We start from the raw sequence: 23250 nt of genomic DNA, 5'->3' as shown, positions 1-23250 counted from the left end.
TTGTCGGCTGTAACGTGGGAATCTGATTGGTGAAAGCCTTGGACTGCGGCTCATCGATCGGGACTGGGCAAGCGAAAACGGGATCCAGGAGGAAGTCGAATGCCTTGGTGGTTAAAAAGAAAAAAAGAAGAAGAAGAAATGAAGGAAGCCTATCCTTCATTCAAACAGCGTCTTGTGTGTGATGTGTGTGTGTGTGTGTGTGTGTCGATATGTTCTGTACAACGGCGAACGCTGGTACGTGCGTGCAAGCCGAAGTGAAAAGAAAAGGAAGGGTGGGGGGGGGGGGGAGGAGGGCGAACTGGGATGCAATGGGTAAAGGACTGAGGGAGTACAGCAGAGGCTATTAAGGTATGATCTAGAGTCCTGAACGAGAAGGGGAATAAAGAGGACCGAGGGGTGCGTCCGATTAGCCTCGCTCCATTGGTCTCCAACATCGATGCTTTAATCGCATCGCGTTTAAAAGAACTCGACATCACTGTGGCTGTAGACTAAAATAACATTGTACTGAATCAGTTGTTGAGACTAGGCTTAAGACTTGCGCTGCTATACCAGACCACCAATTTTATGGTAGGTAAAAGGAAAACGATAACAATTACAAAATGTGATGATACACTTGGGATATTTTATCATAGCACTAGTTTATTTGAGAGGGTAGGTATCAGGATCGGACCACAGCCATTCATGTCATTGGCAAATGTGGTGGGTGAAGAACTGTTGAATTTACTACAATCCCATTGATTTGAAACGGATAAAAGGGAGTCATTTATGGCACGAGACTACCATCACTGATACAATACAACGAACGATCACTTGTGCGCCAGAATTATACAAAACAGACAGTTACAATTTTTAGTTAGTAACTAGTAGAGCAAAATGGAACAATCACTTGGAGATGGTACAGCCCCTTCTCCACAATGGCACAAACAGACGTTGTTATACACGACGTGACGATTTGTCGACCAGCGATCTCTTCAAACTGTACGTTGTTCGTCGATCTCTTACTTTATGGTTAAAAGCAGGAACCAGCGTTTGACATCCCCTTTGTTCCACGTCTCATCAAAATTTGAAACATTTTCCGAAGAAAGCTCGTAACTGGGTTCACGGGTTTTTCTAAATAAAATCAAATGCAATCATGGAAAAGGTAAATGCGGCATTTCTCTAGTCCATAAAAGAAATCGATTCGAGTTTTTCTTTGGTCAGTGAACACTGTGGCTATTGTTTATTAAACAACGTAGTACAACCGAAACTATGAGGTGGTGTAAGCGACAATCAGTGCCAACGTCAAGCGCTACATTGCGCTTGCATCGGAAAATAAACGCCACCAAACCTGTAACCCGCTGTAATTGTACGTGACGGAAAGCCCCGACGATAAATTTCGAAAGACTGAGAAAGTATAAACATTAAATGGGCAAGATAAACTAGCTACGTCGAGTTCGAGTCAACTGGTTCTTTAATGGCTGAATACAGCGCAATCGGCAATCCCATGATAAGTTGGTGGTGAAGACTTACTTCTGATATGACCATGAACAGGAAGTGTTTTAACCACTAATGGCAAAGCGAGATAACGAAAAAGTGCTAAAAATTCAGACGTTAAATAAGAAATTGGCCTACGAAAGAAAATGCAAGCAGAACAAAACCTCTAAATGTTGCTCAACACCTATATTGTAGGATTTAATCAATGCGTGGATAAATTCACGTTTTTTCTAGATAGGCAAACAAGCAATCAGTTGGCTAGACGCAACAAATGCGTTCCGTTTACATAACTGTATAACTTGGTCCGTCCTTTGCACCCAAATCCTAAAATTTCACGACTGAAGGATGATTTAGGTTTTAGCAGTACATAGTGAAAAATAAAAGTTTGTCAATTGTATAAGGAAAGCGAGATCATTCAAATCAATCCAACAGCCGGGATATGTGCTGAATAACGATATTTGAATGTTCGGCATTTTCACAAGCTATTCGTCATCGTTATTCTTCCACTTCTTGGTGACAAGCAACAGCACTCGCGTGACGTGTTGGTTATATTAGAACCCGTCACACAAATTGCTGTCAGTGGCTCTTTATTCTTTCCCCTTTGCTGATCAGTGGGTTGCTGTGAAACTTTTTTCTCTATGGTGTTATTCCTACGCGTCTCGTCTTTGGCGACTCGTTTTTAAGTGGAGGGGAGAAAGGGAAGTGATGTCACTGGCAGATGATGAGAGATGATTGGGGTCGTCAAAATGCATAAAAGCTATAGTACTATAGCAGTGATATATATTTTTTGAAAAAAGGGAGCGTTCGATGTTTATCGTAGTCAGATCATTGCACTCGAGTCGAGAGACATTTTTGCAAGTTTCAACAGGCATCAACGAATCAGACTGCCTGCCCACACACCTACCACGAAAGTACGGCACAGACTATGGAATCGATAAAAGGTAAGTTATTCATCAGTATACTAGGCACACGGACGTGTGTGTGACTTTTTGCATCCAGAATGGTACTACAGGAAGCTCCTGGACCATTGAACCACAAGTAGGAACTGAAATTGGGGATGACGAGCTAATTCAATATGTCACTGATGACATCATATTAAGGCGAAATTTGTTCACATGCGACTATGTATTAAAATTTAAAAAAAAAGGAAAGAGTAATCTGCTTAGTAGCGGCTGGGTCATAGTTCGATCATTGCCATCTCGATTTCGGCCAGCGGGGTGAATCGAAAGGCCATATGCCAAATATCCGGTCCATGATACCCCTTTTTTCTCGTTTTTTTTTTTTTTTTTCTTTTTTTATTTTATTAATTTTTTTTTTAAATTTTGTTTTGTTATTGTTTTTTTTTTTATTTCTCGCACTTTCGGAGGCGCACTATTTGACATACAAGTATGCATTACATACTCGTTGGTTGGCTGACGATTAATTTTATTATTGTTGTTTATTTTGATTTTGTTAGGTGCAAAGTTCCACATTTTCACCCTCGACACATCAAGGCGTGCGAATGGAAAAAAAGGATTGATGAACGAGACCCCAGCCCTCGCGCTCGATCTGGCTGATCCCCATCATCAGTGACCACCATGGCAATGCCTGGACCAGACGCTGATGGGGCGGATGTTGATATGCTCTGCTCGCTTTTTTATCTAGAGCAAGTCAACGAATATTGATGAACTTTACTTCCTCTCCGGTGAACTGATAAACTCGGATGGAACATCCCCTAACCAGCTTCTGTCTAAAGTTTTCTTTTCTTTTTCATTTATTTATTTATTTTTTAAATTTTTCTCCTAGAAATGTTGGGCGATGGCAGTCAAGCACACAGTGCTGTAGCAAAATCTCAATCTGCGAAGAAAATGAAAACTGGAACATTTCTAGTGATAAAAACATCGGATCGCTATTCCGTTTGGTCTTACAGAGCATGACGGCGCCCCAAAATGTCATGTTCGCTGTTTTCGTTATTCGACATCAATAAGGTCAGCTAAATGTTCACGTGCCTGTGTTACAGCGATGAATTACCTGCATGATATCAAAAGTAGATTACCTACTCTTTAAATCGATATCGTACGATCTTTTTCCCAATCTGAACATTTTTATGGGGGATGGAACCAAAGAATGTGCAGTGGTATTCAAATAACAGCGCGATGCCGAATCCGTCTTCCCAGAAATCTGCCAATTCAGGTACGCAAACGCTTCCCAAGGAACTTAGCAGTAGTACATTAAAGGCTATTCGCATTCGAAGTGCCACCAGTCTGCTAAATGCACGTTGCTTAGCTTCCTTGAATTCCAAAACGCGTGAATATTTTTCGAAAATGCGGAAATTCAAAGAGCACTCTTGTAAATACGGTATTTTCATCCTGCGAGAAAAATGTTATTATGAAGGCCTTGCGTGAATAGCGCTAAGGTTGTCAGTGCCACCTATCGTGTAGTGGGAACACCATTGCTACACGGTCAAATATAGAAAGGGAAAAGAAAAAAAATATTATGCGCTCAACTGAAGTTGTGGAGGCTGTGTAGAGCAAGGTTACTAAATAAGCGGCTTATGACGTGTTACCCGAATAACTGGTGTGTGAGTTAAAAGCTATTAATTTTTGGGCTTGCTTGAGGGTTGCAGATTTGCCAACGTTATTTTGACACGTAGGCTGCTAGTGCGCGTCTCGTGAGTAAGTCACTAGGTTCAGTTTCAACCTTGGCGATAATAGCTTTGAGGAAGATGGGGAAGATATTGATCTTGGTCGTGGTATTCTGTGCTTGCAATGCACAAATTCGAGAACTGCCTAAAGGAGAACCAAACACAGTTGGTGGCAAAAATATTAAGTTGCGAATGCCAGGGATAATTCCTCAGAAGGTAAGCTTTTTCTAACAAACAATCCAAATGGAATTCTGAAATTTTGTTGAATTTGTGCAGAATGATGATTACTTGTGCTCAGCATTTGATGCAAGGGATGAACAATTATATATAACTCAATTCAAAATTGAAGGAAGTGCAGACAGAGCTCACCATATGCTTCTTTATGGTTGTGGAGATGTCCCATCAAAAGAAATCTATTGGTAAAATAAACATTGAACTGTCTGAATAATTGACACTCAAAATTTTTGTACAGGGACTGTGGGCATCATGGTGTGTGTAGAGGACATTCAAGTATTATGTTTGCCTGGGCAAAAAATGCCCCACCAACTAGTTTGCCACCTTCAGTTGGATTTCGTTTTGGAGGGCAGGATTCTTCAGTCAAATATCTGGTGCTTCAAATCCATTATGCACACCCTTTGCCGCCTGGAGAAAAAGACTACAGTGGAATGGATATTGATGTGACAAGTGAAGAGTATGAATTATCACTATTATTTTTAATGCCTACTTTTCTCTGTATGTTAATCTTAATTTCTCACAGGCAAAAATATATTGCAGGTATATTTTTACTAATTGGAGGAGCAATTATTCCACCATTTATGCCAAGTAAGATTTTAAAATTAGACCGACTATAAAAAGATTTTAATATTGTTTACTCTACCAAATAGAGGTTCATGCTGATGCCTGTTGCAAAGTTAGCGTTCCGGCACCCATTCATTTATTTGCCTACCGAACACACGCACACGCCTTGGGACGTGTCATTACAGGCTACAAGCTAGGAAAAGAGGTAGTATTTTTTTTCAAAGCAAGATTTTTGCAAATACGTTTCTTGTTCCTACTCGGATTCTCGCCGTAGCGCCTGACGTCTCTATACTATTAAGGATTTCACTTTACGATATATTTTGTTCCTCTAGAGCGGGCAGGTAGAGGAACTTGCACGAGGAAACCCGCAATGGCCACAAGCATTTTATGGCATGCCCCGTGTATTCGACTTGGAATCGGGTGATATAATTGCAGCGAGATGCACCTACAATTCCACCAACAAAAACACAACGACGTATATGGGTAAGCGTACTTCTGTGTTTATTTACATTAGCTTATTGCGATTTGTTAAATATTGTTGCAACGTAGGCTCGACCGCTGGCGACGAAATGTGCAATTTATACTTGATGTATTACACCGACGCTAGAAGGGGAACGTCATACCAGATTTGCACAGAACAGTGTAACCAGAAACCTTCCTTGTTTCCAATCAACTCCGATGAACCTCTGCCTCCCAATCCTCTGCTTGAAGAACATGCTCTTCATGGTAGTCATATTCAAGAAAATGGAACTGTAGTAATTTCTGACAAAATGTCAATTAATCTGGTAGTGTTATATAGGGCATGTTAGCAGTCTGTACAATTCTCACCTATACCATTTTGCAATAGGAACAACTGGAATACAACAACGTTTTTGGAACTACAGATGATCCGCGTAAATCGATCCCGGAGCCAGAGAAAAAAGCCCAAACCGATTACATGCTGAATCATGTAGTCCATCGAAAACCTGGCTCTCTAATTCCTACCCAAGACGAACTTTATAACAAACAAGTCGTGGACATGACGCAAAACCATCTTGAAATGAGAACTACTTTAAAGCCTGTAAGATTGTGATTTTTCTTTTTCAAGATACGTGTATAAACATTTGTTTTCTCGCGCACACAATTTTGGGTATTCAGGAAACAATCCAACTCAAAACGTATCCAGACAAATACGTTGCAGACCCAAAATGGTTGTCTACCATTCAAAGTCAACCGTCAGCCGTCGCCATCGACTCGAAAGGCAATGTAGTCGTATTTCATAGGTCGAACAGGTAGGGCAATTATGCAGACAAAAGCTAACAAATGCTGCGACCAGAATTTAAACTGGCTGTAGTGAAAAAATTGCACAAAACACTTAATGAGCCTTTTTTTTCCAAAAAAAAAAAATTAGAGCCTGGGGTTTCAACACTTTTGGGTTCGACAACCGTTTGGCTGATTCAAGCATCGGCCCAATTGAAGACGCTACCCTAATCTTATTTGATCCCAACGACAGCCAAGTAATCAACAAAGGTGGTCAAAAAATGTGAGACCTTAGCATTCATCAAATTACTGCAGCCTGATATTTATCACTATGGTCTTATTAGGTTTTATCTCCCGCACGGCTTGACCATCGATCAAGAAGATTGTTTGTGGGTCACAGACGTTGGTGCTCATCAAGTCTTCAAACTAACTCCATTGAGAAAAGGCACAGATAGTTTACAAGTAAGTTATTTTGCTCTCACCATGCAGGCAAGGAATGACAAAGGGTGTATGGCTTGAATGTTTTTCAGATATTACTAGAACTTGGCAAAAAATTAGAACCTGGATCGGGAGAAGGAGATTTTTGTAAACCAACTTCTGTAGCTGTATTACCCAGTGGGGAATTCTTCGTTGCTGATGGCTATTGCAACTCGAGAATTATCAAGTACACCAAGGCAGGAATGAAGATTTCTGAATGGAAGGCAGGCAAGTGTTTAGTTAATAAATTTAGCTTGTTCTTTTTTCTAATAACGTGTATGAAAATTATTAACAGTGACAACGAGTCCCATGAATGTTCCCCATTCGCTAACGTTGGTGCCTGAAAGAGATATGATTTGTGTTGCGGATCGAGAAAATGGCCGGATTCAATGTTTCTCGATTACGGACGGTCGACTACAAATGGTTTTAAAATTTCCGGAATTTAGAAGTACCCTATACGCCGTCGCCTACAAGGGTACGAAAACCAAACCAGTGTTGTTCACAACAGATTCTCATTTGAATTTCGCCTGGGTTTAAGATGGTAACATGTATGCCGTCAATGGGCCCTCTTCTTCTAATGGGAAAACCGTCCCTGCTCAAGGATTTGTCATCGATGTCAAGGGATCGGGAGAAATTGTTTCATTGTTTGGAAGCAAAATCGACACGCACTTGGGCACGCCACATGCACTAGCCCTTGGCGCCAATGGTTCTTCTATCTACATTGCCGACATATCTCCCTATAGAGTTCTCAAGTTGATAAAACAAGGTTGGTTAGCTTGAATTAGAATCAATTAACTTAAATTAAAATTATGTAACCGACAACCCTGGGGATTCATCACAGACAAAGACGTTACATCACCACCAAATAGCATCAATGGGATGGTGGCTGACCATGCTCCCGCATTAAAATCATCTTCGAACGAACATATGATAGATCTAGACGTCTCGTCCTTTTCAACTTCTGTAATCATAATTGCCATCCTGGCGGTTCCGTTACTCATACTTATCATCGTCTTTGCCATCATAAGATTGAGACAGCGAGGTAAAAACAGTTTAACATTGTTCGTTTCATAGCACACTTGTATTCTAAGATTGGATAGATTTAGTTTTTTAATGAATGTTTGTTGAAGGAGTAGTTTCATATGTTTCTTTGCCGACATCCTTAGTTACCTGTAGGCTGTAATGAAATTTATACTGAATTTTTACCACAAAGGTTGTTGTGCGGAGAACAAAAGGACGGCCAAACTAGATTTGGGTAGCTTGCTTGGACACCGTGACCCCATACGTGGTGGATTCGAAAAACTAGCAATGGAAGACAGCGATGGAGAAGGAGAAATGGATTCAGACTCTGAGGCAGATGTGGTTGAATTCGCAAAGGCAAGAGCGTAGAAAAATGTTGCGCTCTTTACATTCTCAAAAACTACTGATTGTTATTTTTGTATGACTTATGCACAGGCCACACACTATGTCGAATTGGCAAGTCTGAGATAACGTTAATCATATTTTCTCGTGTATTGATCTGAATCGCGAAAACTATTATTCCAAGTTGCGCAAACGCAAGTCTTAGACAGGATTTTATTTGTGAACATTCCGTGTCACCGGTCATTTTAAAGGCGGCCTTATTCGCATTATCTAAATTAACTATTGTTGTGCAATCGAAAATTGGAAGCCATTTTTTTCCACAATTTTCTTTCCATTGCTTTGATACCTCCAAAATTAGGACGTACAACTCTGGTAATGGTTTTATTTTAATGGTTGTGGTGTTATCAGTTCCCTTGAATAAAACATCAAATAGTTTCTGTAATATCACACTTGTAAGAAACAAGATTGTGACCGCCATTCCGCTTTTTATGGTCCATGACTTGACCATAACTCCGTTTATTTGTTTTTTTTTTTTATTTCGTGTTTTGTTGAACTTGAATAAAAGTATTGTTACGTGGTGAACAATAAAACGTACAAGCAGTAGAATCGTTTCTTTCCACATGATTCCATCATCGAATTATCGTTTTAGAGAGACATCCCATGGTATGGCAAGCCAAACGAACCGCTTAGCTTTTTATATGGGTTGGCAAAGGTGGGACAAATAGGTAAAAAAATCAGGTGAATTTTTTTTTGGCACCCCCATATCCTAAGGCTAAGCTGCGGGTAGGGACACTCCTTGCGTGCTGTTTTAGGGATGATCCAATATTTTATGTCTATGATTTATTTCATAGAATCCTGAGCGGATTTTACATGAAAAAATTTGAGATAAAGAGCATTACTTTATCTTTCGAATGCAAAAACCCCGATAATTTTGCGTGCAATATTTCGATACGAAAAAAAATCCGGCGCGAGACAGCGTAGACCTTATCCTACGTGTGTTAAAACAACAAAATTGGAAGGGGGGATTCAATTCTTCTAGTGGCGACTGTATATTAAAGGTAAAATAATAACTTTTACTTCTCCAATTATTACCCTCAAAAAAAGCTAGCCGAAAAACCTTCATTTAAAATTTTGGATCTGGCATAGCCTTCACTTTTCTTATTTAGGCACACTGCACAGCCACCAAAAGAAGAAAACACGGGACTACCCCAGGGCAAAATGGCGCCGAAATTGATGAAGGTGGCTATTTAGTATGAAATGAGATAATAAGCACACAAAAAACGGCCTCCCATTTGTCCTAGTTTACAGAACTATAGATAGATGGCCTCAAAGATCGATGACGTATTTAGTCGACTGCTAGTGTGTGGCTCAAAAATTAAAATCAAATCGAATTTCAAGCCAAGGAAATGGTGATAAATGTCGAAGCTGTCGTGTAAATGGTGCTGGACTGATGATAAAACTTAGTCAGCCCAAATATTTCTGCTATCAATTGTAGTTTCCAATACTAACAGATGAGTGACATCACAGGAAGTATAGAGGAGAGCATCCTCTATGAGCTGCTGGTTTTATCAGAATGGTCTCAGGAACAAGATGTACCTGTAGGTTTATTATTACCAAAAGTATTGTTTAAAAATACCGCTTTTGTTTATTACTTTCATAGACTAAAGGAATTGAAGAGCCTTATTGGAGTTGGAAAAACATCAGCAGGTATTTAAGGAAGAGTCATGGTGGTTATTATGTTTCAAAGTAAGTATAAGTTATGGTTATGAATCCTCTGTTTCTAAATTTGATTTCTTTTTTGCACTTTGAAATTTTACAGCTGGATAAACCAGCAATTGTCATGGTTATTTGCAGTTGGGTCCAATGGTAAAACAGTTGCAATTCTCCAGGATAATGCCTTGGAAATAAGAACTTCCCGAGACCACTATGCAGTTCCAATTGGAAAAGTCCATGTTGCCAAGGATCCGTTCCAACAATGGAGAAAATTAGAATGGAGCCCTGATGGTACACTCCTGGCTATAGCACATAGCTCTGGATCAGTTGAAGTTTATGATTTGCTGGCGACTCAACTGTTTGTCATTCCTGCCCCAAAAGGGACTATGTTGAACAACTCTTCAAACGACGTGCCAACAAGTGCATTGGCAGGATTAGCATTTGTGGATACTAGAACCAAAAATGCCCATTGGTCTTATGAACTCCTATGTTTAGATCATTATGGTCAATTAAGGGCTTTTCTAGTTTCACCTACCCAAGGCTTTCAGGAAAGTCACACGTTTTCGTTTGCTTCGCATCTACCATACGGCACAACTGCTTGTTGTGCAGACCAATCGCGCAACCTGTTGGTTTTGGCTTCCCCAACAGTCACATCTTACGATCCTAATGATTCGGGGAAAAAACGGGGAGTTCCTGGCTCAACATTTGCGCTCACATCCTGGAGGTTGATTGATGAACCCCCTTTTTACTCTGAGACGCCAGATGTTACCAAACAGTTATCGAATCAGTGGCTCCAGCCGTTCCAAAAGAAGCACTACGAGAATACCATAGTCAAATTGAGTATCTCAATGGACGGTTCATCTTTGGCTGCAATTCACTTTTCTGGCGCGGTGTCAGTCTGGTCACTTCCTTCATTAAAATGTCAACATTTCTGGCCGCTTGATCGACAACCCGGCTTCGATGAAATGAACCCTGGGGTTCTTCAGCTTCCGGCCCATCGTCGTGTACGCAGTCCCACTTTCCAAAATCCGTACAAGTTTCATCCCATTGATATCAATTGGTGGTCAAAAGATTCCCTTATCTTAGCCCGTTGCTCGGGAGCTGTTTCCGTATGCGCTGTGTCTGACCTCCGTAATAAATTAGGCTCTTCGGCCGAATTTTTCGAAGGTTGTCCACGGGTTAGCCCAGCATTCGACAGTACCTTTTTGGGTCTTGAGTGTGAGACGAAAGTTCGGCGCAAGCGACTTCAACCGACAACTGATGATATGAATGCAGCGGCTGCGTGCCACGACAATGAAGACGACGAGCCCAGCGAGGATGAAGACAAAACATTTATGGCCCAAAGAGCCGTACGCTCGCTCCTCTTTTGGTATCCGTAGCATAGCTGTTGCCATCAGAACACTCATGTAAACTTTGTCATTGTTCTTAGGGCTACGGACAGTGAACGCTTTCGGCCACCCAGGAAACGACCGAAGCTCTTAACTAGAACATATCGTCTTTTGGGTTTCAAAAAAACAACTCCAGATGAGCTCTACTTGTGGAAATTAGACGCCGAAGGTTGGTTTCCGAATTCCATAACAAATTAGTCTCTACGAACTAGCCCATGTGTACTTTTCCCATTGCAGAATATGGGGAAGCCTTGGCTCTTGCTCGAGCTTATAGCTTAGACTGTGATCTAGTTTATCAACGGCAATGGAGGAACGCACCGGCCACGATTGCTGCTATCCACGATTATCTTAGCAAAGTGACTAAACGGAATTGGGTACTCCGTGAATGTCTAGAGCGAGTCCCTACCGATATAGATGCTGCTCGCGAGCTCTTACTCTACGGCTTAAAAAACACGGATTTGGGCGTGGTCGCCGATGTGGATGGAGGAGGCCGTAACGAAGCCATTTCGATTCCGTTCGAGTTCCAAGAAACGGAAGCTGAGATCCAGCGCAAAGAAGAAGAGCAAAACAGACGATGGTTGGAACAGATCGACTTCGATAATTTGACGGTGCAGCAAAAAATGCTAATTTCTACCCGACGTCGCCTGTTGCAGTTTTTAGATCGATTGTCCATTTATGAGACTATTCTGGGTGGTCCTCATGTTGCCGGCCAGCGATACGACCCAACGTTTTTCGAAGGTTTTCGATCCCAGACTGCATTAGAATCTACAGCGGATTTTGCTCGACAAGGGGAATGGCAGGCTGTCGCTGTCATGTTCACCTTTATCGGACCACAAACTCTACCCCACCGTTTGGCCGTTTGCTCTTGCTTCCCGGAAACGATCCCTCCGTTTGAATACCGTTCAGTCTTACCCGAATGCGATGTAGGTGGAGAAGTTTTCCTGTGGGAGCAGCAAGAGCTACGCAAATCCGATTGGTGTGAATCCCCAGCTGCCCGTATTGCTGTCGATGCGGATCGCGTTCTCGAAATGGAAGCTGTGGAGTTATTTTACAGCGAGGAGGCCAAAGAATTCACACGCTTCCGCTCCCCAGGAGTAGAACTCACCATGAACATTGTGAGTTCATGGTACCGCACACGAGCTGCTGACATCGAGAAGCAATGGTAAAATGATATGAAGTAATATTGAGGATTATAAAATTTTTAATGAAAATTTTGCATATTTTAAAGCATGTTGGTTGAAAATGCGTTGGATTTGATTAAGCTTGGCCTAGAACGGAATGTGCCTCATTTAGAACACATCCATCATCAGTTATTGACGCTTGAGACACTTGTTTACGATCTCCAGTGCGAGAATGTCACCCTGGAAAAGCTTAATGCCATGAGTGAGCTGAGCGTTTGTCAACTCATCATGGATGGCTGTGACGCCGATTCTTTTTTGCCGAAACTACACCGTTGGTTGATGCCGTACTTACGCCGGCTGGATACTCTACACCCTGGCCGTATTAACCAACTATTACGGTCCTTACTCGTTGTCAGAAGTCAAGAAAATTTAGACTGGGCTCTGCAGATATGCACCAATTCTAAAGCGGATCATAGTAGTCCCATCATTGGCGACGCTAAATTTTTGATATCTTTGGCTCTGGAATGTGTATACGCGTGCCAGAAAACGGACCAGCTTGAAGTGGCCATGAAGATTTACGATTGTTTACCTGAAAGACCAAGTGACTCCAAAAAGGATCAGTTGTTATCTCAGTTACACGATCAGCTGGACCAGCTCCAATCTCACTTAGAGGCTGCTGACATTCTCGAGAACTACGATGTGGCCATCACGCCTACTACGATATCGGCAAAGCAGAATGATGAGGAGCAGCTTGAACAACTTTTCGTCCGCCTAACCAGGTCGGCGTTGAGGAAGGGCGAGACACAGACCGAGAACAGGTGGAAAGAATTGTTGGAAGACATGTTGGAATTGCAACGCAAAGTTTTCCGCCGAATAAGCCCACAGTTATGTTATGAAACTCTGGTGGGTAGCTTGCTCTCCTCGGCCAAGAAAGAGAGTATCACTTCTGCCGGTTTAATGCTGGAACTTAACCCAAACGCCGATTCCCACCAATCACAGAGTGGAAGTCCATCGAAAGTTCCATTTGAACGAAGCAAAGAATTAATTCTCCAAGCTGCTGAAGAGTATTTCAATTCTTCCGAAAATCTGTCAGATCCGGGCTTAGAATTGGCGAGCTATTGTCTTGGTTTAATAACGATTGATGACAAAAGGATACAAGAAGAAAAGGTATAATACGATAAACCGTGTTTTGCAAAAAAAAAAAAGACGAGAAAAAATTATAAGTATTTCTCATCGTCTTTTTTTTTTTTTTTTTTTTTTTTTTTTAATTTCCTTTCTTTTCTTTTTTTATTTTTGCTTTGGCAGGATTTAATCAGCGCTATTCATCTCCTGTACGAATTCGGATTGGACATGCCACCACTGAAAATAAGGCTGTCACGCAACCGTCTTCTTCTCATCGATCAAGTTTTGAAACAGGCCAATAAAGCCTACAAGAATTCTTCCCGCCTCCTACGACTCGGGCATCTTCTTCGAGCTTGTGATAATGGCTCATTCACGGACAACGAAGATTGCCGTAAAGAACTAGAAGGGCAAATTTACGTTCGGATAGCCGAAACGGCATTGATGAAACAAGATTTGGACGTAGCTGGTCAAATGTGCTGCAAACTTCGCCTGGCGAACCGTCCGGTCGGCTGGAAAGTATGCAGTCGGCTTGCCAAGCTGGAGGAATTGACCAACTTGAGTATGAAGCTAGAACTCGTCTCCTACTCTTTAACCTATTGTCCACCTGAATCTATCGAGGAACTTCTCCAGTTGCAGTGGCATTTGGAACACACTAAACTCGAAGAAGAGTGTAGCAAACAAATCAAGATGTATATGAATTACGAGGATGGCGACGAGAATCTATTAGCACGATTGTATCCCAAGTCAGTCGAAGCATATCGACAGGACGTTGCCAAGAAACATCAGAATCCATTGACGACGGTTAGCGCTGGAACTATGCCGCAGCAGGTGTTACTGACAACGGCTGACACCACAAGGCAGCTAGTCAATGTCGTCAGGAGCAGCTTGAAGCGGAAAGAACATCGTCAACCGGAAAATGAGACCCAGCGAACGCGTATGGCTAGTACATTAGAAGATAATAAAGAATGCACCCGTTGGGGCTTGCCCGTGTTCTATTGGGACGTCTGGTGCAACAACGGGATTGGCCTTCACGAAAGTCGCCTGAGCGCCTCTTATCGACTTTTTTCCATGCCCGAATTGGTCAGTAGTGAACTCGATCTGCTCATGTGGTCCTGGCGGATGCTGGTGCTGGACAGCTTGAAAGAGCCTTATGCGAGAAATCGTTCAAGGGGCGATGTACTGGCAAAATTAGCTGAATCGCTTTTCCCTTCTGATTGCCTGCTGGCCATCGGACATCTTTTAGACCTAGAGGTGGAAGAAGCATGGGAGCCGCTAACGCGTTTACCTAGCACAGAGATCACTCTGCAGATGGCCGCCTATTATTTCTCCCTGCGAATGGTGGCTCTTTCTTCGCATGGACCTTCAGCTGATGGCGGACAAAATGTTATCGCACTACGTCCTCGATGCTTGATCCATCATTGCCTGTCCATCTCCGAGAAGGGCCTGTCAAAGGAGCAGGCCGTTTGTCGTGACTTCCTCAGACGAGCTCTAAGTCTTCTGGCCGATGTTTCTGAAGCTCAGCAACTACGCCGATTGGACGGAGGAGTCGATATTAACCGATTTACAACGGACGATACCTATAAGCGAGATACGATCGTGGGTCTGGCCATCACGACTGATCCGGCCGTCTATTCAGCAGCTGTCCGTTTGGCAGCGCATTACGATGTCTCGGCTTGGGAAGTGACATTTTCTCATCTGACGGCCCTGTTTGCCGAAGACAAGATTACACCCGGTCACATCGTCAAATACATGGATGAGCACCGCATGCGCGACATCTTGTTCAGCGATGTCCAGTCGTTTGGTTCGAAGATGGTCGACGTTATCTATCCGAGTATTTCAGGTCGAGATCATGACCGCCTTCTCCTCTTTTTCCAATTACTTAATTCGAATCCATCGACGGCTGAATGCATCACGCCACATGCTCCCGTGTACATTCAAATTCTGCGTAAATTGGAATCCATCAAGGATGTGGATGTCAAGAAGTTGACGCGCTCAGCCCAAGGTTTTGCGCAAGAAATTGAAAAAGCCGCCACTGCGGAAAACGTGGGCAAACTGGCCAAACTAGCTCAACTGATATCGCGTTCGGTTAAAGAGCTATCGCCGCACGTGAGTCAGGCCACCGTTCATTCGATTTGGACGCGCAAATATTTCTTTGCGTTGGCGGACGAAGGCAAAACACTTGCCGTGTCCGATTGGCTCCAACGACTGGAAAGTTGTAAAACGCACATCAACAAGCTGGACGCCGAAGAGTTTTTAAATCTTGTCGGTGAGCTTTGCTTCTCCGAGCGATCCTTGGACGCACTGACGCTTGACGTCCGAGCAGACATTTGCCGGCGCTGCGTGAAGATGGCTAAAGAGCGTGGCAGAAGCAAAACAAACCCTGACGCCAGCCAAGCCTTTGAAACGTATCAGGCGCGCATTGAAAAGTGGGTGGAGCACTTGGAACGTTTGAGGAGTGAGGCATACGCTGAGATCCGTACGGAAGTAGTCTCGTCAGCAGGAAGTCAATTCTGGAGGGAGTTTGAAAAGAGTCGGCCAGAAGAAATGGCCCTTCATCGACTGCTGTTACGCATGCTGGTGGAGAGGCAACCATTGTCCGTTGTTCGTTTACTCGTCGGCATTTTCCCTCCGGATTTCAGCTCGACTCCGGAAGATGTTCTTATTGATGCCATTCGACTCACGCTAAACTACCTTCGCTTGCCTGCCGAAACGGACAAGAGCGAACATGAATTGGATGGTAAAGATGCAATGCAGGTGCTCTTACATTTGTTAAATCAGGTGGCCGAAGTTCTTGACGCCCATGACGGGGCTGGTCTCTTTAGCCGATCGGATATTGGCGAAATGATGAGCCAGTTTTACGACGATGACACGATTGACGTCCAGAGCCGTCTCCAATTGATGTTGATGTTGAAAACACTTCCGGCTGACTTCATCGGCCTGTCCGAAACTGGAAGCCGTGTGCAGTGGCTCCGCACTTTGGCGTTGATCCAACAGTCCTGGTCATCTAACGAACACGGTATGGCCGAGTCCAAGAATATTATCCAGACCCTAGAAGAAGACGATTTGAAGAGCGCCAGCCGTCGTCGAACCCTCTTTGATCGCCTCTTGGAGATGAGTCACAACATAAATCAGTTGACGTCGCTTGCTAAATTGCTCCATTTCTGGCCGCCATTTGAATCTGAAAGGTGCATTGATATTCAAATTGACTTTGATTCATTGGGTTACTTAATGGATGGCTCGATTCGTTCATGCCATGTTTTTCTGCCGTTTTTATCGGCATGTAAGAAGCCGAATGGACTGATAATCTAGAATTTTTTCTATATAGACACATACTTCGTTTTGCTGTTTTCTTTTTTTAATGTATTATTTTGATCATTGCCTCACTTTATTGTAATTGCAACAAATTTTATCTAGCGATCCAAATTGCACTCCATGGGTCATACTCTGGATTGCGATTACCAAAATGGCGTCCTCTCTGGCTGATGCGTCTGTGCTGGATACACTTAAACTTGCCTTGGAACAAAAGCCACCCTTGTCAGACCAAGTAAGTGAGCTGTCATTCCTTGTATTGTTTAGTTCCTCCTTGTTTTATTTTTGTTTTATCTACTATTGTGTATGTATATATTTATAACCCAATTCCCTATCCTGTCTTCATTATAGTGCATCCGCGTCATTTACCAGACAGTAAGCAGTTTGCCTTCAGTGGGTGCCTTCACGTCCATCCGCTTCCGTCTTCACGTTGCGCTACGGTCGTCTCTGCCGTTTTTGCTGGATGATGCCATACGTTGTGTCAGCGAAACTGAGGTATTACACATTGGCATGAACCTATGAAAAATGATGTAGAAAAAAAAAATGTGACATTTTAAGTCGTAGGCTGACGTAAGCATTCTAATTGGCCAATATTCAGATGGTTCGGTATGTCGAATTCAAAAGTAACTCATATCGAATTAGACGATAATTTCATTATTTTTTTTTTACATTTCTTGGATAACACTTTTCGTTTAATTAAAGTGTGCGTTGTTTGCGAATGAGACGAAGGCCAGGAGGCAGAGGGGAGCTTTAGTCACGATACTCCCTAAGCGCATCTAGCTAAACAAAAGGCAAACGCGTTAAACAAGCAATTTGTGTGCTCGTTCCCCGGAAAGTTGGACTGCCATGCGAAGGCCATCCCGCTGCCCACCGTTAGTATGAAATCTGATCTAACAAAGTACAACCCCTCCGGCCGCTCCATTTCGTGGCCGCAAATATTTTTTTTTCCGTTTTCTCCCCTCACTCGACAGTGAGACAAGAGTAGGGAATGGGTGGCATTTCCGGAGAACGAAAGGTATCCAAATTCCAAACTACCAAACATCATCTCATAATGGATGTAAAATGTTTCTTTTCTTCCATTTTTTTTTTTTTGTCTGCCTTTGTCTTTATCTTTCTTTTTTTTTTTTTTACGTAACTCTTTGCCGTGTTCCTTTACCGTAAAATGAGAGCGTAGTTCACCAGGGGTATGTTATGTTTGTTTTGTTTTTTTTGTATTTTGTTTTGTTTTAGTTTTATTTTTTTTTTTTTCTAAACCAAGGACGGAAATCCCCCTGTGAAACGATCGTCTGTTCTTTCCCAAGTCCTTCTTCTCATCTTTCTTGGCTCGTTGTGTTACAATCCGGTATCTCATGTTGTTTGGGAGATGTCCTCTTCTTAGCGTGGAGTAGTAGCGATTTTGACAAAGACCACCCTCCTTTCTCTCCCACCCGCTCTCTCTCTTGCTTTCTCCCACTCTCCTGTTCTACACCTACCACGTGAAGAAATGAATACGTTGCTCGCACGTACTAGACTGAAGAGGATTAAATTGACAGCCGAACGCCATTCTTACCTAAGATTCGCTATTAGTTTTCATGTTCGTGAAATCTGAATACTCGGCGTCTTACCCGTAGCTTTTTGAAATCGCATTGTTTACGTTTGCCAGTGAGTAGGCTAAAACTTTCTTTACCGGACAATGCCACAGCGAACACTATTTCGCCTGCCATTGTTGTTATAATGAATGAACTCTAATGAATAGCATTGAAAGCCAAATACCATCCAGCTCATCATAAGTCCAATTATGCTGTGGTTTTTGACGTATTTTCTATATGTTTTAGTCTTTTTTTTTCATGTTTTATTTCGTTTTTGTTTAGTTAAACGAGGAGGATTACGATCAGGAGATTCTAGATCTTATTCTCGACCAAGGACTGATGGGGCGGTTGGCTGGCACCCCACTTTATGCACCGTTATGTGAGAGACTTCTATCCTCGCCGCAGCCAGCGTCTCGGGTACAAGACGTCGCTCGACAGCTGGTCGATCACAATCGTCTATTTGAAGCCGGGCATCTGTTACAGTTGACGAGCGGACTGCCGCGTTACCTGTTGAACCTGCCGACGGCTCTTTATTTCGCGCGCAAGAGATTGTAAGCTACGCCTTTTAAGCTGGGCTCTTCAACCAACCCACTGATGAAGCGTGACGGCTATCACATCCGAGTTTGGTTTGTGCGTGTCATTAGGTGATATGTCAAAGGTGAAAAAGAGGTGTAATACAAAATCTATAGATAATATCTTTCACGTGTTATTTATACGTAATCCTCACACAGCATGGCTTTACTCGTCTATTTGCGGCTTTTTGTATTTTTTTTTTTTGTTCTTTATTTAAAAGAAAACGGATCGAAGATGATCGATGGGACCGTCGATCGTTAGGGTTTGTTTTTCCTAGAAGAACGTCAAAGATATTTACCCAAAAGCGGTAGTACCATCGCTCATTGTTGAGACTTGTGCCTCCTGCAGCGTATCGATCTCGTTACGTAAAGATGACACATGTTCAGTTGTTTTGGCAACTGTTCACCATGAATTTAAAAAGAAAACGTTCTTTCCTTAGCTATTTCACAAGTATGTGTAAAAATGGTGCTAAAAAGTGTTGCCAATGTTGTTGACTGTCGACGGAGCATGCAAGCGGCAAATTGGGTTCCGTCTTGCAATGCGTAATTTTCGTGTATCCACTTTTCTAGATTAATATGTTCTGCGAAAGAAGGGAGGGTGTGTCAAAAATTAAATAAATCGGTAGAAAGAATAGAAAAGAAGTCTTGAAACTCGACAAAGATCTCGCTGTGTGTGCGTTGGGGGAGCGTGACATAGAAGAAACGAACGCTGGAGCTGATCTCACGGGATAGCCCTCGGGAGCGGAGCGTGGCGAATTTGTATCATCGTCGCCCGCCCTGCCAAACAAACGCATTTGTTGTCTTTCGGTATACAACCTAATGTGGCCGACGACACAAGCAGGAGGACCGGAAGACCAAGAAAAGAGAGTGTTGATGTCATCCACTTCTTCTCCCTCTCTTTTGTTAAGTAAGGAGTTAGAAATAAGGGAGATCGTTTACGTTTTTTTTTTGTTGGAACGACGCCGGGTCGCCCCTCTTTCCGTTCTCCTCCGTATGGCTTTTGAAAAGAGAGTCTTATCGATTGATGATGTGTCATCCGCTTCACTAATCTATTCTTCCGTATTTTTGTATTTTTTGTTTTTTTGTTTTTTGCTCGTTCCAATATTTTCCAGGCTCTATTCTCTGATGCCTTAGTAAAGTTTTGCGTAAATCTGTTAAAGGATTTACAAAAGAGTTGTTTCGAATTACCCTGAGCACTAGACGCAACGCTTTTCATCTCCGTCTCGTTCAATTTCTCATTCTGATTTTAAGTTAGTGTGATGGGTCCTTTTTTTTTCATATACATTTATATATTCAAAAGACGGGAGGGAAAACTGATAAGTTGAGTTCAACGAAAGGGGGCCAAAATAAAAATTTTCAGTCAATTGAGTTGATTGAAGTCACATCGATTTCAGTCAGGCATTTTCAATCTTTTTCTCCTCCGTTGATCTTACGAGTTGTTAAAAAGGAGAAAAAAAGCACAGGGAGGAAGAGGTGGGATGAAATGGAACGAGGGCAACATCCACCCTGTTTGACAACACTCACCGCTGCCAAAAAGAGTCGATGTTTCTCCGGGTTGTGTATATATGCTCATTTGCCGAATGCTAAAAGATGTAGACAAATAAGACAGACGGTAGGTCAGCAAAAGAAGGGGAATGGGGTAGGGGAAGGTTGTCGCATTGTCCTCCCGATTTTTATGGAGCTCTTCTTTTGTCTGCGAATGCTGTGTGGGTACGTGCCCGAGTCACCGAGATCAGGCCGATCGAGCCCGTGTATTATGCAGGCCATACAGCCTACGTCATATATATATATATATATATACATATACACGTATAATAATATATAAGTATAAAGATATACATCCCCCTGACTACGACAGCATATTGGGGGTTGGACGGCATTGGGAAGAAACGCCTCTTCGGTAAGAGTAAAAAGCCACGATCCGCTTTTCGCTCTCCCTCAGACTTTTTTTTTCTACACGTTTTTTATTCGATACCGGTAGCTCTTTTCCTCCCCTCTTTAGCTTTTCCCCTCCTTTTTTCTGTTCATGTTCTGGTCTTTATACCCGAACCCCTCTTATTTCTTTTAGTGACGCGCTCTCTTGAATCAAATCCATCGCAATCATGAAGCGTCTCATTTTCAACAGTCTATCCCTCCCCACCCCCACAAACGTCAAAGAGTTCGCTTTATTTCTTTGCCTTCTTTCGCTCGCTTTTCGTACAAAAGAATAAAACTCATTCGACCGATCTGCCCTGTTTTAAGATCCTCATTTCGGTGAGCCGCTTTCGCCGGGGAGATGGAGCTTGCCGAGACGAGTGCGATAATGCTACACGTACGTATGCTTTTTAAGCGTCATTTTCCAATTTCAATCGTTTTGTCGAATCCCTACTAGAATAAATTAATCGGAAGTTAAGCAGTTGAAAATTGACGTTCTTATTGTTACTTCGACCGTTCATTAGCCATGTGCGTGATGCTAAACACCGTGTGACGAGAAAACACTCGTGCTATTTGAATAGGAAAATTCATGCATTCAATTTAAAAAAATGGCAACTTTAACAATAGGGTTAATGTCTGTGTGCGTTCTTCAATATTGAGTTCGTTTTATACTTTATCCATGTCCGATGACAAGTAACTTGACCCCACTAAAAGGGCTATCCAGTTCTGTTTGTCGCAGTTCCAGCTCTCCACCAAGTCCAATGCAAACAGTAGGCAACGAGTTGGCAGAGTGCAAGCAAACTACGTGGATAGAGCAAAACCTACAGAGGATTTGATACCGCTCTGCTTAGAGAATGCGAACCATTAGATATGTGAGTCATATCAACAGTCCACTATAGAATAACCGACATAAAAAAAAAGCTGAACTTGTGTCTTCGTAGTATTAGCTCTCGGGTTAAAGTTACAAAGTTGTCATATTGCTTTTTTTTATCCAGACTTGAAAAAACAGTCACCTTTTTTCACCCCATTGTACATTTACAGTTTACTTTTTTCCTTTTCTTTTTCTCAAGTTTTTCTGTAGAACACTCAGTTTGTGTATAGTTTTAATCTAACCACGATTTTATTTATTTGCACTCGGCAATAGGCTGGACCATGTCTACTATACGAAATAGGCTCTAGTTGTTGCTGAAAAAAATATCACTGACAGTGTCTTGTACAGAGGAAAACGCAATGAAAATTCAGTTAAGGACAACGCCAAAACCCAATGTAGGCTACCAAGAATGCATCACAATTTTCTAGTACCCGACACGTTACTTCCTCATGCGCAGGCACCGCCAATTCTAATTGATTGTTCCCACGTCCCAAGCGTTTTCTCCCCTGTGAATTGCGGGTCAACAAGCCGTCCTAGGTTAGAGTGCCTATCTCTCTCTGTTCACTTCCAAGAAGTCGGACAAGCCGAAACGATTGAGAATCCCCTTCTGCAGAGAGGGAGAGAAGCGTATGCTTGGGTTCCCGCACGCAAGAAAAACAACTGCGAAGTTCGATTCGTTACAATTGAAACGCCATCATTCTTACGCTCGGAAATATGCTCATGAAAGAGATCGATATTCGTGGTTAGAGGGAAAACAACACAAATGGTTTTACTTACACATGGTGGAGTTTAAATCTGAACATCAACCTGAATACTTTTGTTTGTAACGAATATTGGTAAACGTTTTTCACGGGACCACCTGCCTTCCCGGAATGCTACAAAAAGAAATCAGAGGTGTGTGAAAAGACTAAACGAGCCTGTGTGTTCCGGTTTTTCATTACACACCATAACCATTTTGATCATCATTGCATTTTTATTATTTTTTTGCTTCCAACACTCAACGAAACGAAGTGCTTCGTTACACTTATTTTATTTTCAGATGCAATTCTACTGAGTGGTCTAGTCTTCAAGGGTTTCTTAATTTATAATTTTTTTACATTTCCTCCGTTTGCGCGTCAATATGTTTTTCTTGATGTTTTTTATATCTTCTGCATAACGTCTACTGATTTGTCTACCTGACATGGAAGCTCGTTCCATTTAGTTACACTACATCTCCCGTTATTTTATATCATTTATTTTTCATGGTTGTTAGTTTCACTTTTTCTGGCTTCGTTGCACTTGTGCGTCAATATCAATTCAGTATTAAAAATAGGGAAAAACCTTAGTCGAACTCCATCAACAGTTTTGTTGTTGCGAAGGAAAGCCGCAACGGGGCTTAAAAATTAAAAGTTGCTTCTACATCATAGGATACGTTATTTTTGTAAATAGGTTCACAGAAAACAGAAAAATTAATTACGTTGCAGTTGATAATCTTCGAAGTTTTGTTTCCAATGCGTTTCATTATTCCGTATGAGACATTAAGTTGTCTACCTCGTCTACGGCTCACAGCCGGCTGGCTGAGTTAAACCGACATTATTCGTTTCAGGATTACTTATACTTGTTCTTATTATTCTTATTATTATTATTAATACTGATGCGCAGAAATGTTTTTTTCACGTTGTACAGATAGTTGAACTCATAGGTTCGCATACCATATAAAG

The 23250-nt window shown here is 42.2% G+C and overlaps 2 protein-coding genes across 2 annotated transcripts; both read left to right on the top strand.

The window, feature by feature from the left end:
* The first annotated feature begins 4013 nt into the window (after window positions 1-4013).
* Window positions 4014-8465, top strand: LOC130686558 (peptidyl-glycine alpha-amidating monooxygenase B-like). Its single transcript, XM_057509674.2, has 16 exons — window positions 4014-4312; window positions 4373-4515; window positions 4569-4787; window positions 4854-4918; window positions 4981-5099; window positions 5227-5377; window positions 5444-5679; window positions 5742-5954; window positions 6032-6165; window positions 6285-6416; window positions 6478-6595; window positions 6664-6838; window positions 6906-7085; window positions 7149-7376; window positions 7452-7652; window positions 7824-8465. The coding sequence occupies exons 1-16, from the start codon at window positions 4178-4180 to the stop codon at window positions 7997-7999; spliced, it is 2625 nt and encodes an 874-aa protein (XP_057365657.1). The 5' UTR covers window positions 4014-4177; the 3' UTR covers window positions 8000-8465.
* Window positions 8466-9352: 887 nt separating this feature from the next.
* Window positions 9353-18868, top strand: LOC130686538 (NBAS subunit of NRZ tethering complex-like). Its single transcript, XM_057509653.2, has 10 exons — window positions 9353-9570; window positions 9633-9718; window positions 9792-11054; window positions 11115-11242; window positions 11311-12235; window positions 12302-13361; window positions 13500-16501; window positions 16731-16860; window positions 16977-17120; window positions 18476-18868. Exons 1-10 carry the CDS (start codon window positions 9484-9486, stop codon window positions 18746-18748), a joined length of 7098 nt encoding a protein of 2365 aa, XP_057365636.1. The 5' UTR covers window positions 9353-9483; the 3' UTR covers window positions 18749-18868.
* Window positions 18869-23250: the final 4382 nt, after the last annotated feature.

Source organism: Daphnia carinata, chromosome 2 (genome assembly GCF_022539665.2).
Source record: "Daphnia carinata strain CSIRO-1 chromosome 2, CSIRO_AGI_Dcar_HiC_V3, whole genome shotgun sequence".
In the NCBI taxonomy this organism is placed as follows: domain Eukaryota; kingdom Metazoa; phylum Arthropoda; class Branchiopoda; order Diplostraca; family Daphniidae; genus Daphnia; species Daphnia carinata.
The sequence above is the reverse complement of the archived record's forward strand: the minus strand, read 5'-3'. Positions and strand labels throughout refer to the sequence as shown.